The 22,121-nt window shown below is 38.0% G+C and overlaps 1 protein-coding gene across 2 annotated transcripts in view; it reads right to left on the minus strand.

Moving 5' to 3' along the window:
* Positions 1-22,121, minus strand: part of FNBP1L (formin binding protein 1 like) — a 113,551-nt gene that overhangs the window by 29,613 nt on the left and 61,817 nt on the right. For both annotated transcript variants that reach the window (XM_049879752.1, XM_049879750.1), the window contains exons 3-5: positions 7,143-7,196; positions 5,952-6,099; positions 4,885-4,947 (exon numbers count right to left, since the gene is read on the minus strand). In XM_049879752.1, coding sequence (XP_049735709.1) covers positions 4,885-4,947; positions 5,952-6,099; positions 7,143-7,196 — 265 coding nt within the window. The remainder of the gene's footprint in view (positions 1-4,884; positions 4,948-5,951; positions 6,100-7,142; positions 7,197-22,121) is intronic.

Consider the following 22,121-nt stretch of genomic DNA (forward strand, 5'->3'; position numbering starts at 1 on the left):
TTCAGAACCATGTTATCCCTTGCTGCGGATCTGCTGTGCTGGTACCTGTAAAACTCTTTTCTTCTGGAAACTCACATCTCTCAGTTTTGGAATAATTTTCCTGAATGACTTTTGCCTGTCCATTTTCTGTGTTCTCTTTTTCAGAATACTTACTATTTTGAAAATGAACCTACTGGATGAATCCTCTAATTTTCTTATATTTTCTCTCCTATTTTCAACCTCTGTCATTTTGTTCTACCTTCTCAGGGATTTTTTTCAACTTTATCTTTTATCTTTCTAGTGAGTTTTTCATTTGTTAGCATAAAAAATATTTTGTTATGTTCCTTTTAAATAGTATCGTGTTCTTGTTTCATAGATATACTGTTTTCTTTGAGAACGTTAACAATGGTTTTAAGTTTTTTTGCTTGCGTTTTGCTTTTTGACATTTCCTTGCATAATCACTGTTTCCTCTAAGTTGGTTTTTATGCCCTTCACTGCTCCATATGGCTTTTGTCTCTAATATTCACATTAGATGCTTTCTTTGTATGTCTGGGGACCTTGGCTATCTGCTCTGATTTAAAAGCCAACTGGAGGCTCTTCAGATAGGGCTTATAGATTATGGTCCTTTAAGGTTATATGGCCACTCAGTTTCCTTGGAGAAACCCTAATATCAGTATCGATAAGCCTTTTCTCTCTCGCTATTTAGAGTCCCCAGATCAGACTCTTTCATTTCCTGCCTGGAGAATATCCGCCTCACTGCCTGCATTCTGAGAACTGTCCAAGAGAAGAAAGCAGGGAATTTCAATATTTTTTATTTACTTAACCCCCTTTTTAGAACTACTTACAATGTCAACTTCTTGTCTCAGGGATTATAAAACCACACAGATTGTACAAATTTGGGTTCTAAATCTCATGACTACCAGGTCAAAGGGTTTATATTTCTCACAGGATACCTTCTGCCTTCCTCACTTTGACCTTCACACAGAAATAAGTTTCTCTAATGTCTCTGTTGACCAGTAGGCAGTTTTTATAGCCCCTTTTCACTGAGGGTTTAGTCTTTCAAAGGTTCAAACTTTACACAGGATCTCAATTATAGCTCCCAGTCCATACAGAGATAAAACCTGATCTCGGTTCTCGGTATAAGTTTTAAAACCTAAGTTCTTAGCTAGTACCAGGTCCAGTAAACCACCATACCCCAAAACTTCCACCCCCGTTTTCCTACCATGACACTTTATCAGCTCATATACCTTTTATACTGGCTTTCAGTTTACTCTTACTTTCTAGCAGTTAGAGGTTTCCATTTCTTTCAGGTGGCTCAGCTTAGAGTTTAAAATACAGTAAAAAATATTTTAGCTAGTAAATCTAGGTATCTGCAGTCCAAAGGTTTCTGAGTTAGCTCAGTTTGCCATATAGCTTAAGCCAGAAGCTCCTGTAATTTGTTTCAAATAAATGTTAAAAATTTTTTATGAAACTCTTTAAATGTAGGCCTTATTACAAGATTAGTACAAGACATCAAATGAAATACAATTTATTCAAAGTACGTAAAAGTATCTGAATGTCCATAACATACAGAATGTCAATTTCCTGTGAAGCCTAAAATTCAATTTTCACATTTAATTCTTTTAAGCTCAGTTCACAGCTGTATTTTCAAACTGAGTAGATAAAAAAAAAAAAAATTGAGTAGATATACAGGTTATTAATTGTGGTATAATTTGAAGCTACTTACATAAGAAACTATTTTTATATTAGGAGTCTTAATATTTACAGGGGAAAAAATAAGCCTACCTAATTTTTTGCAACAGCAAAAGAACCATTAATGCAATAATATTAAAAATATTCTTTCTCTGAAAATTATATCATTATAGAATATAGGAAATTACTCCAAGAAAATATTATTTTTTCTTCATCTTTTATGTGACAGACTAATCAACAGCTACTTTTATTCCTCCACCCTTAATCTCTCCTTGTTTAGCAGAGCCTGCTTCCCAATACAGAGGCTGAACAGAGCAGATACTTGCTTTCCCAGTCTCCCCACAGCTGGGGCATAGGCAAGTGATCTAATCCTGCCAAAGGTACCTGAGGAAGTCCACTGGGGGTTTTCTGGGAAAGCTTTCCTTCCCTGATAAGAAAAAAAAAAGAGAGAGAGAAAGGCAGTTGGAAGAGAAATGGATACAACTGAATGAGGGAGGATGTGGTGTCTAGCTGCTTAAGCCCGCTGCCAACTACAGGGGACAAGCCTGAGGAAAAAGCTAACATAGCCAATATGGCAGACTGGACAGATGGAAAGCAGATGCAGGCTTAGTGACATCACTGGGCTACTGCCCAACTCTGGTACGGCTCTGTCTCTGGGCCTCGTTCTTATAAATGTGCGCTACTTGGAGCCTCCTAATAGACCTGGCATCTCTGACAATGGTCTTTGACCATTCCTTCAAAATCTCCTTCACAGGCGACTCTCATCTGCCCTCATCTTACATGCCACTGCTCCCTGAGCATATTTCTTGAGCATTTTAACCTGAGGTTAATAACAGTCTTTTTAAAAAATTTCCTCGGCTTTTTGTTTTTTAGATTGTACTTTAGATGAAGGTTTACAGAACAAACTAGCTTCTCACTAAACAGTCAGTACACATATTGTTTTGTGACACTGGTTACCAACCCTACAACATGTCAACACTCTCCCCTTCTCGACCTTGGGTTCCCTATTACCAGCTTTCCTGTCCCCTCCTGCCTTCTAGTCCTTGCCCCTGGGTGTCCACGGGCCATACTTTCAGTGTTTCTCCAGACTCTGTCAGGCCAGTAAGTCTGGTTAAAAAATTTCCTCAGCTTTTACTACTCTGTCACTAATTCAACTTGTTTCTCCTAGCTCTTTAAATCTCCTCTCAATTAATTCAAACATGTCAAGAATTCTATCAACTTTATTTTCTTCACTAACACAAAGACACGGAACTAAGAAACAGGGGATCCTAAATGTTTCTACATGTTACACTGGAATTGTATTTGTCAGTCTGTTTTCCCCACTAAATTGTGCAAGCCGACACACACACGTGCAGAAATTCATGTCATATTTACATCTCCAGGGCACGCACGGCACGTGTCAGGGATGCCTCTAATACACGAGTCGAACTGAACTCAACTTTAATTCATAGCATTGTTGACACCTTAAAAAAAAAAAAAACACTTTTTTTTTAAATTATGTTTTAGGTGAAAGTTCACAGCTCAATTAGTTTTTCATTCAAAAATTTTACACACAAATTGTTTTGTGACATTAGTTACAATCCTCACAATGTGTCAGCACTCCCCACTCTCCCTAGACACCCTGGGTTCCCCATGTCCATTCATCCAGTTTTCCTGTCCCTTCCTGTCTTCTTGTCTTTGCTTTTGGGCAGGTGTTGCCTGTTTGGTCTTATATACTTGACTGAACTAAGATGCACACTCCTAACATGTGTTATTGTTTGTTTTCTAGGCCTGTCTATCTTTGGCTGAAAGGTGGACTTTGGGAGTGGCTTCAGTTCTGAGTTAGTAGGGTGTTTGGGGGACATAGTCTCGGGGGCTCTCCTGCATCTTTTGATGGTTCTTTTCTACTTAGGACCTCTATACCTTTGGCTTAATAACTGCCAATTGTTCTAAAGATGAGTCAGTACGTACTAACAAGAACGGTTTGTGCCAACACCAAATTTTAAAGGGACCAATAACTCATGAGTATAGGAGTTTGTTATTTTGTGCAAATGAAAACACGCACACAAGCAAACACACACAGTCATTAGATGGCAGATACTAAGGATGCCAGTTAAGACAATTTAAAATTTAATAGACATAAACACTCCCTAAAAGTCTTGGTGAAACCAATTAGAAAGGAAATGAAAACAGACTATTAATATACCTAAGAATTCTCAATTAGCACTAATAATTCAAATCTTACATTAATGATGGCTGTAGAAATTTTATCTAAGCTTTGAATATTCATTTTAAAAGAGGAAAAAGAAAGGCTGAAAACACTGCAAGCGTGAGTTTGTTTTTTCTTCATCTTAAAGTCCTTTTTCCAATAATCACAGATTAAATTATAAATTCCCTTCATCATAATTTTCAAGGAATATATGGTGTCCCACACAGAAATATGCAAGTAAAGATAAACTGCTTGCTAACCTGAGAGTTCAAAAAGAATGTTAATCTTATAGTAGGCAACATAACGTGATAGACCATTTTAAGTAAAGGAGACTATAATGTTATAATAAGCTAGTAGTAATAGTTTTAAGCGATGGAGGCTACATCTTGCTTTTCAAATGACCAAATCCCAGAACATTTAAGAAAACCCACATTAGCAAACCCCTTTAGAAATATATTTAAGTAAATTATTATGCTTTTATAATTCTGCCCTACAGAGTATTTTATTTCCTACAGTGGGATGGCCTCTGACCAGAAGCTAAGTATTACAAGCACAGAATTACAGAAGCAATGAACTGGAAAAAACACTTAATATGATAATCTAATCCACTCTCTTCATTTTTCACATGCTAAAAATTAAGCCAAGAGAAATCAAGTGCCAGAGAAAAAAGAACTAGAATCTGGGTCCTCTGAGTATCAAATGGTCTTTCAAGGTATCTCACTGTTCCTCTATTACTTCTATTCTCTATCAGTATTTTATGGTAACTACTGCAAAGTCAAAAAAGAATCTCCCTAAATGTTTACAAAGATCTAAAAATTATATAGTTGGTACATGTATAGAAGCAAACAGGAAAAAAATGACAAATTGATCTCACATTCCACATTTACACTTTACTGGTTATTATGCAATAAAACCAGTGTCAAATTAGATAAACGTTAAACTCAAATAGATATGAACCATAAGAGAATTTAGGGCCAAATCAGTCTACAAAATTTTACATTAACCATGAAAGCACTAAAACTCACATTATCCATCTGTTTCCAACACATGTCAAGGTATTGTTGAGCTTTTCGTCCTTCTTGGAGATGCTAAAGATAATAATAAACACCAAAAAAATACATAATTGCATTTAAATACTAAATGAAGTCTGAAGTCACAAAAATGGTTTTATTTTTGTTTTTCAAAGCACTAATTACTTTATCAACATTTAGGAAGAGATTATTTTTAAAGCAACTATAAAACATATTTTGTAGGATGTTACTTCAATAGTTCAAATATAACCTTTAAAAGAGATAACCTTTAGAAAAATACGTGACTCTCTTGAATAGGGGGTTGGCAAGCATTTCTGTCCAGGATCAGACAAGTATTTTAGGCTTTGTATGATATCGCTATGAGTCAGGATCGACTCGATGGCAACTGGTTTAGTTTTGGGTTTTAACCACATGCCGTCTGTTCTAGCTACTCAACTCCGCTCTTATAATGCAAAAGCAGTCACCTAAGTGAATGAGTGTGCATCTGCCCCAATAAAACTATACTTATGGACACTGAAGGAGCTCCAGTGGCACAATGACTAAGCATTCTCCTATTAACCAAAAGGTCAGCAGTTTGAACCCACAAGCCACTCTGCAGGAGAAAAGACCTGGCGATCTTCTCCTGTAAAGACTACAGCCTAGGAAACCCTATGAGGCAGTTCTACTCTGTCCCATGAGTTGGAATTGATTCAATTGCACCTAACAATAGTAACGCTAAATCTGAATTTCATATAATTTTCGTACGACATGAAATATTACTCTTTTGATTTTTTTCAACCATTTAAAAACGTAAAAACCATTCTTTGCTCGTGGAAACTAGGAAACAAAAACAGACAGTAGGCTGAATTTGGCCTGTGAGCTGTAGTTTGCTGACCTCTGATCTTAAACCCGACAGGACCATAAATTAATAAAAGTATCTTGAGATAATCTGTAGATACAATAAATTTAGTGAAACAGAAAACCAGTTTGTGTTGAGCACACGTATTTTAAAAAAGCAGAGTAATTCTTATGTGAAAAAACTTCATATATTAGAATAACTGGATAAAAATAATAAGAATTACCATTTTTCTTTCAGTTTTCAGATCGTGAGCATATCTCATTAATTCACCATATACTCTGTGCGCCATTTCTTCTGCTACTACTTCTCGCTGTCCTGCATAGTCGTTTAGCTCGTTAAGGATGTTAAAGAAGGCTATACACGAGGTAAACCTGACAAAAACATATTTTAAAACAGTGAAATTTATTTTAATGTTCATTACAAATGTTTTTCATGAGGTATGGATTGAGCCTGACACTTGACAAATTTGAACACGATCAACCTAATCTCAGCTATATTCTGAATTAACTCCAAACGGAAAGAATCCTGCATTAAGCTCAAGTTGTACTTGTTTATTTTCAAGTAGACTTAATTTATAAATAAAGGTATTTCAGGGGTCAAGAAATAATGAGAATACTACCTGCAGGCTCTTTTGACATACTGGAATCTCTTAAGTTGCCAACTGACTGGCCTGAGTTTGGGAATGAACTTGGTTGGATTCCTAGGCTTGGCAGCTGAACCTGTTGCGGAGATGATGTGCGTGCGTGCTCTCCAGGGCGGAGCCTGCCAATCATACCACTCAAATGCATCTCGATGGCTGATCTACAGAATAGCTTTGCTATCAGCTCTGGACACAGCTGCCTGAATGCCTGCCCACGTCCTGAATGGAAGTGAAGTACCATAATGTTGGCACCAAAGGGGGATAGAGGGGGCAAAAATAAGGGTAAAAAATGTGTGTGGAGGGAAGGAGAGAAACAAAAAGAATCACTGTATTAAAATGTAGTTATCTACTTTGAATATACTAAGAAACACTCTCATAGTTGAAGGCTTACAACTTAGTAATAAGGTTTTTTTTTTGAAGTCTAGTCTCTTTTTGTCTCTGCATTCTACAGCCATCCACATATCCCTGTTTAAAACTGCTCCAAAGCCCACAGGAGAGTCCTGTTCTTTTATTCAAAACTCCAAAATGGCCCTGAAACCCTCATTCCTTTTCATTATCACTTTAAATCAGTTCTTACAGGAGTAAAAGTATTTTATTATTTAGTAAGATGATACTTATCTTATTAAATATTGTATTTATCTTACTAAATTTATTAACATTTAGTAAGATAAATAATAGAAGTATTTTATTAGTAAGATAATACTTACTAAATAATAAAAATATAAGCATTTTTCTTAAATTTGTTAATAGGCAATAAATAGGTATACAAGTTACCTTGGCTCTTCATCTTTGGATGACCGTTTGGGACAGTACTTCTTAACCAGATTTCTATGGAAAGAAGATTTCAAAAAATTTATTAAAAATACAGCTGGTGTTTAAATATTCTAAAAGTTTCCAATTTCATTATATCTGTAATTCCATGATCTGAAACAAGAGAGCAACATGAACATCTACTACCATTAACATCATAATGTTTGACCATTGCTTACTTACATTTTGTTCTTAAAATACTGACAGCTGTAGGAAGATTGGTTCTCTTCTGCTGTGTGTGTAACAATTTGGTTTATAAAAGAAGAAAAAAGGTAGGGTAGAACAGGAGAAAGAAACTATTCAGTAAATGAAAGTGGGTCACAGCACAAAGACACACATATCAAAGAAATAACGTCATTATTTTGTTTTGCAAATCAGAGATTTTAATACTAAGGTAAAATGTAAGCAGATGCTGACTCAATATGTGTATAAAAATGGAGTTGGTCAGCTGCCTCTATAATGCTACTTTTATATGACTATGCTTAGGTGACCCCTTAACCTCCTCTTTTCAGTCAAATGAGTTATTTTTTTATCAAACAAGGATGCATTTAAATGTTTATTAAATAAAATTTCTAGTCACTATACTTAAGGCCTCACCTTATATGTTAGTCTTTATCTCCCATTAAATACGGGGTACAAACTCATTAATTAAATCAAGCTGCTCAATATCCTGACCCGTAACTGCCTGTGCCTGCATCCTTGTCTATTCTTGACATTCTCAGCCAAGAACGCGACTTCATTTCGTATTTCCAAAACCAGAGGCAGACTAGCACACAGGCTTTGGAGCCAGACTAAACCACCTGGGTTTGAATCCTGGTTGTTTTGGGTAGTAGTTATGTAATCTTAGGCAATTTACTTAACTTCTCTATGCCCCAGTTTCTTCATCTATAAACAGCGATAACAGTAGCTATGAGAGTTAAATAATATAAGAATTAAATGAGATTAATGTGTTGAGAATTAAATGAGATAAGGTTGTTATAAAAATTAAAGGAGATAATAGTTGTAACGCATTTACCATAGTGTTTTATGCCAGTTCTCCTCAATGTATGGTCCTTGTACCAGTAAAGGTCCACAGACTCTTTGTTAGGAATCCACAAGTTAAATACAAAGGTTGAGGGTAATTGTATGTCTGTTGAACCTAACAATGAAAACTGAGGGTGTGTTCCCCAAACTGATGTATAGATTCAACGCAATCCCTAAACCCAAAACCAAACCCACTGCCAACTAGTCAATTCTCACTTACACATAGCCCTGCCATCAAAAAACTCGGTCATCCCTGGTCTGTAAAACAAGGTACAGGATAAAAGCCTTAAACCTTACGTTTACACTTTTTATCAAAATCTTTACTAATATTTAATACATTTTACACTAGTACATGTATATATAATTTATAAATAACTGTGCAAGTACAGGCTAACTTCCTTTCAGGTAAGCAATAAAATGTTCAGATATCCCTGGTCTAGAGAAATAAAATAAGAACTTTTTTATACAGCATAATATGGTAAGAACAATAGAGGGCTCTGTACAGGGGCTTTCCTAGAGGAGGAAGACTGAAATTCCTGATCCCCTGACTGAGGAAAGAGAAGCTGGGCAAATGGAAAGTCCTGGGGAATTCTAAATAGAGGAGATCTCACGAGCAAAGGCAGGGAGTATGAAAAAAGACAGTATTCATGAGCAACTATGAGTTGGTTCGATGTTGCTGGAACCTAAGTATGAGCCAGAGAACGGTAAGCAGTGAGGCTGGAAAGGCAGGGAGGGACAGACCAGAGGTCCTTCTGAAGGTACTCTGAATAAATACTGTTAAGCAACGATTCTTAATCATGGTTACTTGAGATACCACCAAAAGCAATTTTGTGAATAAACTGATTTATTAATTCATTCAAACACCAGCGAGTTTACTGTACGTTGTACATTAATTATTCCAAGTACTGGACTGACAGAAAGGGATGAGTCACAGCTACGTCCTACAGTCCTAAGACAGAACTCAAAAAATAAGATTGGAAAGAGGTGATGAATATGAGTTAATTAGAATACGCAAATCCAGAGACAGAAAGTATATTAATGATTGCCAGGGCCTGGGAGAGGGGTAATGGGGAGTGATTGCCGATGGGTATGGGGTTTCTTTTGGGAATGATGAAAATGTTCTAAATTAGATAGTGATAATGGCTGCACAACTCTGTGAGTACACAAAAGACCACTGAACTGTAAACTTTAAAAGGGTGAATTTTATGGTTATGTGAATTATATCTCAATAAAGCTTTTCTAAGAGGAGGAATAACTGTCAGGAGGGCAGTGCGTTTTCCACAAAAAAAAAAAAAAAAACAAACCTGTTGCCATTGAGTCAATTCTGACTCACAGCAACCCTACTGGACAGAGTAGAACTGCCCCATAGTTTCCAAGGAGCACCTGGTGGATTCAAACTGCCGACCTTTTGGTTAGCAGCTGTAGTTCTTAATCCTATGCCACCAGGGTTTCCACGTCCACAGGTAGCTCAAATTCAACAAGTCTAAATCAGAACTTATCTTCTTTTACAAATCTAATTCTTTTCTTATATCAATGGCACCATCCATCTAGTGCCTCAACATTTAAGCCAAAAACTTGGGGATCATGCTATACTTTCTCAAGTTTCTCCCACCTTAAATTGTTCAAGTCCTGTAGATTCTATTTCCTCATTCTTTTTTTTTTTTTTACTGTTTTATTAAGTGATAGTTTTTACAAGGAAAAAAAGCTTACACAGGAGAAATCCCTTCTTCTTCCCACCTTTTTACTGCTTTAGATACTGCAAGGACCGCATGGCTACCAACTGCACTATAAAAGGAGCAAGGTGGGCAAACCCCACCTTTATCACTGTGTGGCAAGGATCAGCATGAATCCAACTCTCAGCTGGAAATGGACCCAGGCCTCACCTTCCCATATTTTCACTCCTCCTCGCCAACCACTTTTCTGGCAATTCCTCTTCTTCTGACCCTAACCATCCAGAGTTAGATCAGACCTCATCCCCAGCTATCCTGAGCCAGGGCGAAACATCCCTGGCCACCTGAGGCCAGGTCACGGAGGAGTCTGCACTTCAGGCCAGCTGGCCTCTTCCCCCATCTCTCCTCCTCAATCTAATCAGTTTATATATGCGTGTAACTGCAGCAGGCTCTCCTCCCTTCCTGAAGTTAGTTAGCCTGTTGCGGGGCCAGTGGAGCCCTATCTGCCAGGCTATTTTGGAAAACAAAGGCATCTTGATTGCTTGGGTTATTTTCAGAAACCAGAGTCAAAAAGCCAAACCAAGTTCTCTGTCCCACAGGTACAGATACATGAGGACAAGAGGCTTGAAGCTAACATCTTGCAACCTCGTGGGGGAAGACCAAGAGACTCACAAAAATGCCCCGCTCTCGAATCCCATTTCCAGATTTTTTGTTACATAAGAAGATTCTGACTTGTAGCTGAATGCTTCTTAACTGACACTACTGAACAGCCTGATAAAATGTCCAACAGAGAAACGCAGTAAAAACTGGAACTTTAATGAAAGCTCTGGGATCAAGATACAGATGTGAAAGTCAATAATGAGTGAGGACAATAAAACAACAGGAGCTACCACTTGTCAACAATGTATTATTTGCCAATCTCTGTGCTTATGCATTTTATATATTTAATTGTATGCTTACAACAAACCTACAAACAGGTACTATTAGCCCAATTTTACAAGACTCAAACATTAACTTGCCCAAGGTCACACAGCTAATAAGAGGAATAGCCAAACATACACCTCAAATCTGATTTCAACACCTGAAGTGGTTGAAGTAATGAATGTCAGTGAGGCTGCTCAAGAAGTGTGAGATGAGAAGGTAGCTTAAAATAATCTAGGAATTCACATTTAACAAGGAAGGAGGAAGAGGTGCTTTAGGAGAACAGTTAAGGATGGGCAGCCAGGCAGATTACCAAAGCCACACTCACTGCTATTGAGTCAATTCCAACTCACAGAAACCCTACAGGACAGAGTAGAATTGCCCCATAGGGTTTCCAAGCCTTTTAATCTTAATGGAAGCAGACTGTCACATCTTTCTCTCACACAGCGGCTGGTGGGTTCAAACCACCAACCTTTCAGTTAGCAGCCAAGTTCTTAACCACATTGAGCCACCAGGGCTCCTCCAAGGTAGATTCCAAAAACTAACCCAACCCGTTGCCGTCAAGTTGATTCCGACTCATAGCAACCCTACAGGACAGAGTAGAACTGCCCCATACGGTTTCCAAGGAGCCGCTGGTAGATTCGAATTGCTGACCTTTTGGTTAGCAGCTGAGCTCTTAACCACTGTGGCACCAGAGCTCCCAAGGTAGGTTAGGAGTCAACAAACTATGGCCCCAAGGCTTGTTTTTGAAAATAAAGTTTTATTGGAACGCACCACATCCATTCATGTACGTATTGTCTATGACTGCTTTTGCACTACAACAGAAGAGCCGAAAGACAGCAGAGTTGAGCAGTTGTGACAAAAGACCTGCAAAACCTAAAATATTATCTGGTACTTTACCAAAAAAGTTTGCCTACCCTTGAGAGAGTTAACTCAGAAAACCCAAGAAAGTATGTCACTGAAGATTTTTTTTTTTAAAGTTCTAAGTTTATCAAAGCGATATAGTAAAATAAGTACCAAATATATTCATGGAATTCAGCATGATTTAATTTAGCTAATGGTTATGATAACCACAATCTCCAACCTATAAAAGGATTATATTCTAGAAATTCATTTTAAAGTCAGTGGTTTTCAAACATGAATTCATGAATTACTTTAAAGAAAAGCAAGCCAACCTTGGGCAAAGACCATTTCAAAAAGTAGTTTCAAACTCTGAATGCATGTTCATACAACAACACTTTAAACACTGTTTAGGGTGCCAGGCTATATAGTAGGCTTTCGTTGCTTTGCATCTCTACCCTTCTTTCTTTTGATAACAGCTTATGGAAGAGACATTTCTACTCATCAAAAAACCATGTTATTTCCCACTTTCCCAGCCTCCTTACAATTACGATCATGTAGCTAATTCTGTATAATGAGCTGTGAGCTCCGTATAATCCCTAGGCTGAACCCTCTGTGTTCATTCCCTGCTGGAGCAACTGTGACGGTCCTGTGTTGAGATGAATATAAAAACAGCCTGGATTCTTGAGTCACAACATGGAGGGAAGCTGCCAGACTTCACATGAGTGAAAAATAAGCTTTAGCTATGTGAAGTCTCTGGGATTTGGGAGTTATTATCCCAGTACAGCCTAAACCCAAACTCAAACCCACTGCCACCGAGTCGATTCCGACTCATACTGACTCTACGGGACAGAGTAGAACTGCTCCACAGGATTTCCAAGGAGTGCCTGGTGGACTGAACTGCCAACCTTTCGGTTAGCAGCCGAACTCTTAAAAACTACACCATCAGGGTTAACATATCCTAAAATACAGCTCCTCTACTGCCATGTCTATGTAACAGTGGTAGGGATAACCACATATTAATTAAGGTACAGGAGTATTTATTTGAACCAGGCCTCATTAATCCAGGTCACAGTGATTAATTAAGGGATAGGCATAGTCCCAACGCTAGGCCAAGGAAAGTCAATCCTAAAACTTTTGTTGTAATTCTTGGGAAGACATGTTCTCTTGCTGCTGAAATTATTAGAATGCTGTAAGGTAATCCTAGAGCCATCATGTGAGAAGAGCCTATTAGAGAATTAAACCAACAGAGAGGGAAGGAAAGCCAAGAGATGTAGAGTACTGGGTGCTTCTCTGAGTACCCAGATCTAGTTGCTGTAGAACCCAAGCATTTCAGTCATAAAGTCAACAAATTCCTTTCTTTGCTTAAGTCAACCCAAGCTGGGCTTTTGACACTTCAGAGGTTAACCACAAAAGCCATAACAAAGCTTAATGTAGCATAAATAGCACTAACTTGAACTCTGGCTTCTGGGAGGAAGAACATGAATATCACAAGAAGTAAGAGGAAGAAGAGGAAGAGAAGTAACTTTACTTTTACCTTTTGAGTACACAGGGTTAGCCCTAAGCAATTTTTTTTAAGTCCTTCCTGTCTCCCTTTATGTAAAACTCGCCTATCTGCAGACAACTCTTCCTAAACTCCTAGTGCACAGAGCTTTCAGACACCACTAAAGACCCCTCCAAACCAAACCTGCCCCTCAAAAAATTGCCTCCATGGTCCAAAATGTTCTTCTTGTTTTCCACCCAATTTAAACTTGTATTCTAGGAGAACATCCTCTGGAAGAAGTGTACACTTCTAGGAAGAACTGGAAAGAAGCTTGGATTTTTTACTTTATTTACGTAAGTGTTGCCTATGATCATATGCTGTTTTCAGAATTCTTTCAAAACGCTAATGATAAAAGCATACAAAAAAGAATTCATTCCCTCGATGCAGCTGATCTCAGTTGAGCCTTTTAAGAAAACAGTCTAAAGTCAACAAACATTCACAGCACGGTGTAAATGGTTAATAAATCCCACAAACACCCGCTACATTTGCATTTTTAACATAATATATTTATTAGCTCAAATAAATCTCAAACTGACTGGTCTTAAACATGCAAGGGTAAAACATTCAGGTGTTTCTAAACTAAAAATATTTTAGACAATTCATCTCTCTCAAGAAACCTGCCCTTGGTGTCAGCTCCCCTAGGCTGTTCTTTCTCAGAGAACCTCCTCCTCTCTTCTATTTCTAAATCCAGAGATTCTCCAGGTTAACAACTGTGATGTGACAGCAATTTATATATGTGACACATATTTTTGAGTAGGGTATTATAGATCAAGAATTAATTGAAACACAAGCTTTATACACCCATAATTCGTACTACAGAAATTGTAATAGTGTCATTCTGATATGCTGGTGAACTGGTTTGATGGTGTATGTGTCTCTCATCCATGTTTTCTAAGTACCTTAGGATCATTCGCTCTGCGTACAGAGGGATTAATGCTGTTCCTTCAGTGGTCTGAGACGGCTTCTAAATTTAATGGGCATCTCCACAGATTACAGTATTACATGCATATTAGATATATAGTAAAAAACAAACAACCCAAGCCATTTGCAATTGAGTCTATTCCAACTCATGGCAACCCCATGTGTTACAGAATAGAACTGTTCCAAAGGGTTATCCTGGCTATACGAGTTGGAATCAACTCAACAGCAGTGGGTTTGGGTTCTGGTTTTTTGTTTTAATCTCCTAAGAAACAGGTTGCCAGGCCTTTCTTCCACAGCATCGCTAGGTAGGTTCAAACCAACAACCTTTAGGTTAGTAATCAAGCACAAAACATTTGTGCCACTCAAGGACCTTATTAGTTATATATAACACACACAAAAAAAATCAAACCTGTTGCCATTCAGTCAATTCCGACTCATAACAACCCTATAGGACAGAGTAGGACTGCCCCCATAGGGTTTCCAAGGAACAGCTGGTGGATTTGAACTGCCAACCTTTTGGTTAGTAGCCATCTATCTTAACCACTACGCCACCAGGGCTCCCCTAATTATACACAGGCAATATTAAATATATTACTCTATACCACCCTACTTAATATGTATTTAAGTAGTTGACTTTGATCTTTTAAATCTGTTATAGTTTTATTTGAAGTTTTGTTATGATTATATTCACTTTTGGTTTTATGAAAATCATAAAATATTCCAAGTAATTTCTCAAAACTTCATTTTATTAAAACTACCTTTTACAGTTAAATGATGGAGTATATCTCAAAGATCCTAAAAGTTGAGAACCATACATATTTTCAACCTTTCAACCTTTGACAGGCTCTCTTTCGTAATTACCATTTAACGGAAGATCAGTATCATATTCATTTGTAAAATGGGACACAAATCATATCCTACTACTTCTTCTGGCAGAAGAAGGATAGATACCTGAGACTGGTTACCACCTCTTTTTTACCTGCTCGTTTGACATCCAATGGTTAACCTGCATAAAGCTACCAGATTAACAGAAATGGCCCTATCCGTGGGCCTCAGTTAAATGATCCAGAGACAGAAAATTGAATCTAGCTGAACCAAGGCGTTTCCTTCCTGGAAATTTTAAGACTTTGAACCTGAGACAGCTTTGAGATCAGTCTGAGAGCTGAAGCTCTGAGACAAAAAACTGGCTCTGTTGGTAACTGTTTCCTGTCATGCAGAAAAAGCCCCTCTGCATTGAAAGAATGAAAGCAACCCACCAAAAGAAGCAAAAAAAGGGTGCTGGCTGTATTTCAGACTGACTTTTTTTTTTTTTTTTCTTCCTGTTTTGGTCCTTCGTTTTTGCTTTATCTTCAACATGTCAAGGTTCCACTATACATGAAACATATGTGAATAAGGGCTCATAGTCTATGCTCAAAGAATACATGCAACGATTCATTGTTATTTAGGGTTGGATAACCATAATAATGTGGTTTCTAAGCAACTGTGGGTCTTTCAGGAGAATATTTTTTAGGTATATTAAAAATAAGAAAAAAATTATTCTATCTGCTCAACAGATTGTCACCGTATTATACTTTTCAGAGAAATTTTGTTCTGCAAGTTGGTAAATTTATCTCCTCTTTTAAATATTAGATTCTTAAAGGAGACAATCGTATACACCTTCACAGTCCCAGATTCAAAAATACTTGTACAAAACATGAAAATAATTTCTAAGCAGCTATAACGTGATGGATCGCTTGTGTGTGGCCTTTCTTGCCATGGTACTTTAACTCCCACCCAAGTGATTAGGTGGGACTGTGCAAATAAGGTAAATGTACCCACCAAAGGGACTGGTCAGTTTTGCTATCCTGGTAGGCTTAAAACAGCTAATTTCAGAGCAGGAAGGGGATCTCCCCCTCACGAAGGAAGAAGAGCGAGGAGTGGAGTGCGCCTAATGGAGAGAGAAGCGGTGGCAGAGAAACGGCGGCGGCGGGAGGAGAGGCTGGCAGGAGAAGTGCAGTGGACTTCCAGGCCCACGGAGCAAGAAAGCTGAGTGCCTTTGGGCAGGAGGCTTGCTGTCAGAGTAGGGTACCTCCAGGGTGTTTGCGGAGCTAGGTTAGCTGACCCACAGAGCTAGAGCTGAACACCTTCAGGCTGAGGCTTGGCAGCAGATTGGGGTCCCTCTGAACAGCAGAGTTAAAGTAGCTTTGTAACGCTTGCCTGAGCAGGGCAGAGACTGAGTAGCTACAGAGAGGTGTGCCTACTATGGCCACAGCTGCAAAGAGGCTGTCCTGATGGAAGAACTGTATCCTGAGAGTTCCTTAACCTGGATTGTAATGTGTTAAACCAAAAAAAACCAAACCCACCGCCGTCAAGTCAATTCTGACTCACAGCGACCCTACAGGACAGAGCAGAACTGCCCCGTAGAGTTTCCAAGGAGCGCCTAGCGGATTCGAACTGCCGACCTCTTGGTTAACAGCCGTAGCACTTAACCACTATGCCACCAGCGTTTCCTGTAATGTGTTACTTCCCTAATAGACCCTATAATCATGAGTATTGTCTGTCAGTTCTGTGTGGCCATTGCAATGAATTATCAAACCCAGCAAAGAAGTAGAAAGTGACATGGGAGGGATGGTTGGTGTCAGAACTGGTAAAGATGGCAGAGAGAGGAGGCATGTCTGACCGCCGCCTCATAGTAATCAGCCTTGGGCTGTTGATCTTCTCCCTTGTAAAATCAGAGGAGGTCAACGCTGCCCCTGCACCATTTTTACACCAGCTAAATCTGTCTTCTTTTGCTTATTTGTACATATGCGATCAAGGTGACCATCTGTGTGCAGAGTAGAACTACTCCACAGGGTCTTCAATGCTGTGACCTTTCAGAAGCAGATCACCAGGTTTGTCTTCCGAGGTGCCTCTGGGTGGGTTTGAACCGCCAACCTTTCGGCTAGTAGTCGAGCACTTACCCAGACAACAACACAGAGGATAATGAAATAAACATTTTACCTGACTTTAGTCACTTCTGTGCAGTTTAAATGGTTACCAAAACCTAAATAATCTGAAAATAAAAGTATCCTAGGCATTATGAAGGAGTTGGGATTGAATAATTCATCTAACACAGCTGACGCCATTAACAATGAACCCTTTTTTTCTTCTTTTTGGTTGTTTAAACAATGAGGTTTTAAATTATCTTCATGGGAAAGCTCACTTTTAAAACAGTCAAAACAACTAGTTTAAACTTATTTTCATTCTTAAGGTTTATGGTTTACTAATGAGATTCTGCTTCCACATTTAATCTGAGAAAATATTTTAATATAAAAATTAGGAATAGGCTTTGCAATCTTGTTAAGGTGGATGGGCTGAAGTTTCTTCACTAGTAAAGTGGTAGGGTCCATTGATTGAATCGTTCCACAAAAGTTTACTAGTGGACGCCTACATAGAAATACAACCGTGACAAAGATCAACAAACTCTTGTGAAGATTAAATGATATAGTATATGGAAACTGAAAGTGACACTCAAACAACCCAGTTGTTGCAAACGTAGGTTAGTAGTTTGGTGGACAATTAAGTTGAGGGGAGGGACACCTTAGATATAACACTGCAGCAAGAATGTAACAAAAAGAGCTGTCACACACAAAAAGTACAAGGAACAGAGCATCAGTGGTCAAAAACAAACAGCTAAAGTATACTAACGATAATTATGTGAATCCCAATCCAAACATATAAAGAAAACACAGTTAGATAACATTAAAGAAAGGGTTTCTAATTGCCACGCTGTTTCCTCTTCAATCTGTTAGTGAGTTGTCAGGATATGCAAACAGCTAATACAGCTAAAGAGAATGTTACATGCAATCATCAGAGGAAGCTAAAATAATACTACTCTATCTCTAACTCCAATTTATAATAGGTATGGGAACTACAAAAGCAAGAAGTATTTATCTTTGATCTTCATAATTAAAAAAATACTTCCTAAATGAGGTTTAAAAAAAGTACCCAGAAGTATTCTGTATCTGTTTAAGAAAATGAAAATACATAAAACTTCTTAAAAAGTTTTTTTTTTTTTAACCTAATAAGAAAAACATTTTCTTAAAAGAAGGACTTTTACCAAAGGACTAATAGACCACATCTACCACGGCCTCCACCAGACTGAGTCCAGTACAACAAGATGGTGCCCAGCTACTGCCGCTGACTGCTCTGACAGGGATCACAATAGAGGGTCCCAGATAGAGCTGGAGAAAAACCGAGAACAAAATTCTAACTCAAAAAGAAAGATCAGACTTGCTGGCCTGACACAGAAGGGAGAAACTCTGAGAGTATGGCCCCAACACCCTTTCAGCCAAAGACTGAACAGGTCCATGGAACAAAACAAGACTAAAGGGGCACACCAGCCTTGGGGCAGGGACTTGAAGGCTGGAAGGAAACAGGAAAGCTGGTAATAGGGAACCCAGGGTTAAGAAGGGAGAGTGCTGACAGGCCGTGGGATTTTTAACCAATGTCATGGAACAATGCATGTATTAACTATTTGATGAGAAACTAGCTTGTTCTGTAAACCTTCATCTAAAGTACAATTAAAAAATTAAATAAATAAGTAAATAAAAGAAGGACTTTTAAAAGGTTAACTTTTTTCTCACCTGCTCTTATCTTTAAGGAAAAATATATAACTAGACCTAAATTTATAAAGTATATAATTTAATTTATATCTTAATCAAATTTCTATAATCATTAAATTATAAACAGATGTGTTTGTTGGAAACAGTATGTTATATAGCTTTCTGATAATTTATTATTTCCTGTAGAAAAATTCTTCAGATATCCAAAGATGTATGAATCTCAGTGGTACTAGGCAGTGGTAACAGAAAAAAAAAAAAAAAAGATCCTCAGTAGAAAATTATTTATTTTCCCTACACTGAGAAACAACATAATGTAATACTAACAGCCCAGACTGTGCAGCCAGACTGCCTGGATTTGAATCCTGGCCTTGCCAAGTAGGTCTTTCTTAACCTCTCTGTACCTCAGCTTCCTAATCTATAAAATGATACTGACACTCACTGAATTTTTATAAAAACAAAATGTGCTATTAAGGGCAAAGCACTCAGTACAGTGCCTGATACATTATGTGCTATATAGATGTTAAATGAATACCAATTTGACAAATAAAAAGTGCTTGTTTTGTGCCAGGCAGTGTTTTAGGGACTAGGAATGAGCAGTGAACAGGATAAACAAAAATCCCTTCTCCTTGTGCAGTTTACATTTTAGCAGGGAAATAATACTCTAGAATAAGAGGCAAAAACTATTTAGCCAATAAATCATCTGATACAAGCACCAGGCACCCAGGCAGGCTGAGCAGCCATTGCGGACTGACAGGAATGAAAGGGTTCCCACAGGATCCTATTCTATGAGGGAAGGTAATCTAAACCCCAAAACATGGGCTATAGTTCCTCCTGCTTATATCCAGATCTCAGCATTAGGGTCAGCACTACATTAAGCAGTTAATCAAAAACTCAGGGGAGGCCAAAGCAGTCTGAGAGTTAAACAACAGCACACTAAAGAATAAATACAACCTCCACTGTAAGAAAGTCAGTATAAAGATTGACTCCCTACTATTTTCTGAGACTAAATAAGGGTGGTACAAACAGCAAATCCTAATAAAAAGGCACGAGAAAGTGAAGAATTTTATTTGGATTATTCTGTACGTAACCCTACCTGAAACATTTGGGACAGCTCTTAGTAGACCAAAATCCCCATCACAATGGTGCTCATGACACCAAACTCTAGTATTGGTAAAAAGTAGTACTTGATCAAAGGTTTGGCAAATGGTCAGAGATCCTAATTTCTAAACTAAACTGAAACACAAGTCATTCAATTATTTATTCATTTAACTTATATTCACTGAGTTCTAGAGGTATCAGCTATGTTGCCAGGCTTGGCATGGGTACAGAATGTGTATACAATACAGTCTCTGATCAAAAGGGATTCAGAGAGATTTCTGCTCTGGCTAAGACAGAGTACCTTCTAGGCTTCCTGCCTTGTAGTCTATTTTTCCCCAGTATACCACACTGTCACATTTCTATCAAAAACCATATGGGGTGGGAAGAGGTTACATAATTTCATACATTAATATCCCTGTGACAGAACTTATTATCATAACTATTTTTAGTAGGAAAAAATGGAACTGCATATACTTTTTTTACTTGGAAATTTTAATCTGCCATACAAATAAAGTATAAATGTATTAAAAAGAACAATTGATTTCAGTTTTTTTATGTCTCTGTGAACAAAAAAATTCCACTAAGTGATTTGAAGCCACTACTTAGCATCAATCAAAACGGACATGATTCAACTGTGTTTAATTTCTACTTATTCCCATCCTCGATGTAAAAAATCAATACGAAATAAAGTGAAACTAAAACCATCAGAACACAAGAATATAAGAGAGACAAGGAAGAAGAAAACAAACTGGGAGTACCAAAACCTAACTGAGAAATCTTAATCTTGCAGCATATTTAAAATGTAAATGTTTAACAGGCTGAACATGGTTGTTATTTAGGAGGAAAACAAGGTACCTCACTACACTAGGAAAAAAATTAGCCTCTGTAGTTGCAAAAAACAGAAGGGTGTCAAAAGAATTTTTTCCATTAAAAAAGAGGAAACGAACAAGGCAAACCCCTTCCCTTTGGACAAAATACATACTATAAACAGTAGCTGATAATTGGATCATTTACTAAGTATTCATCCACAACAGTGAACCTAGATGTGGGGGGAAAGGAGCAAGCGGGCAGTTTCAAATTATACACGCCTGCTGCCAACTGTTTCTTAGCCAAATATTCAACACCCTCCAATAATCTTGCCCTTGTTGAGAATCGCTGCCATTATTAGGATGGAAACAAGCCAAACTCCTCTAAGTGTGCTGGGACAGGAAAAAAGATGCAAATAATTGATCTAGAGCATCTGTACATAAATAAAACCTACTTTCTCCCTGCAATAACTTTTTTTCATAATTGCGAGTTCCAGCCACCCTTGGCTCAGTGGTTTAGAGCTCGGCTGCTAAGCAAAAGGTCGGTATTTCGAATCCACCAGCAGCTCCTTGGAAACCCTATGGGGCAGGTCTACTCTGTTCCATAGGGTTGTTACGGGTTGAAATCAACTCGTTGACACCTAACAACTACAACAAGCCACCCTTACTTCAATGAAACCAAACCAAAACCAGTTGCCATTAAGTCAATTCCGACTCATAGCGACCCTACAAGACAAGAGTACAACTGCCCCATAGGTTTTCCAAGATGCGCCTGGTAGATTTGAACTGCTGACCTTTTGGTTAGCAGCCATAGTTCTCTACCACTACGCTACCAGGGTTTCCTACTTGAATGAAGTCGTGCTCAAATTCCCTTTTCTGCAAATAAGTGAAAATTACAATGGTTATGGTCAGTCACAGAAAAGACAGAAAGGCACACAAGCCTGCCATGTGAAGAACTGAGTCCCGTTACTGTAATAAAACCTTGGCCACCTGGAAACCCTTGAGGTCTGAGTTCTCCTAGGCAGGTAAAGACTCCAGGTTGGTGAAGTTTTACCTTATAAATTATCGATTTTTACTTTATAATTTGTGACAAGATTATCTTCTGAGATATATTTTATTTGCTTAAGAACAAGTGTTTTAAATTATAAAAGTAATACACAATTATAGAAAAGATTACAGCAATTCAAAAGTATATGTGATAAAAAGTATAAATTCCTTCCCTTACCACTTGCCCACCCCCACTTCCCAGGGGTACAACTGTAAAACAATTCTCAGTGTTACCTTCCTAGACCTCCTTCTAAGTGTGTACAAAGTTTATACATAACATCAGCTCAAAAAGTACTAAGGAGATCTTACTATACACATTCAGTTCTGCAACTTGCTTTTTACACTCATGGATCAAACAGTCTTTTAAGTCCAAATATGCTGGTAGGCCTGATTGTTTTAAAATCATTCCCTGCCTGACAGGCACTTTTAGGCTGGAAACTTCTTCCCCCTGCAATGAACCGTTTTGTAAATACATCTTTGCACACTTGTGT

Source organism: Elephas maximus, chromosome 3, assembly GCF_024166365.1.
Source record: "Elephas maximus indicus isolate mEleMax1 chromosome 3, mEleMax1 primary haplotype, whole genome shotgun sequence".
NCBI lineage: Eukaryota > Metazoa > Chordata > Mammalia > Proboscidea > Elephantidae > Elephas > Elephas maximus.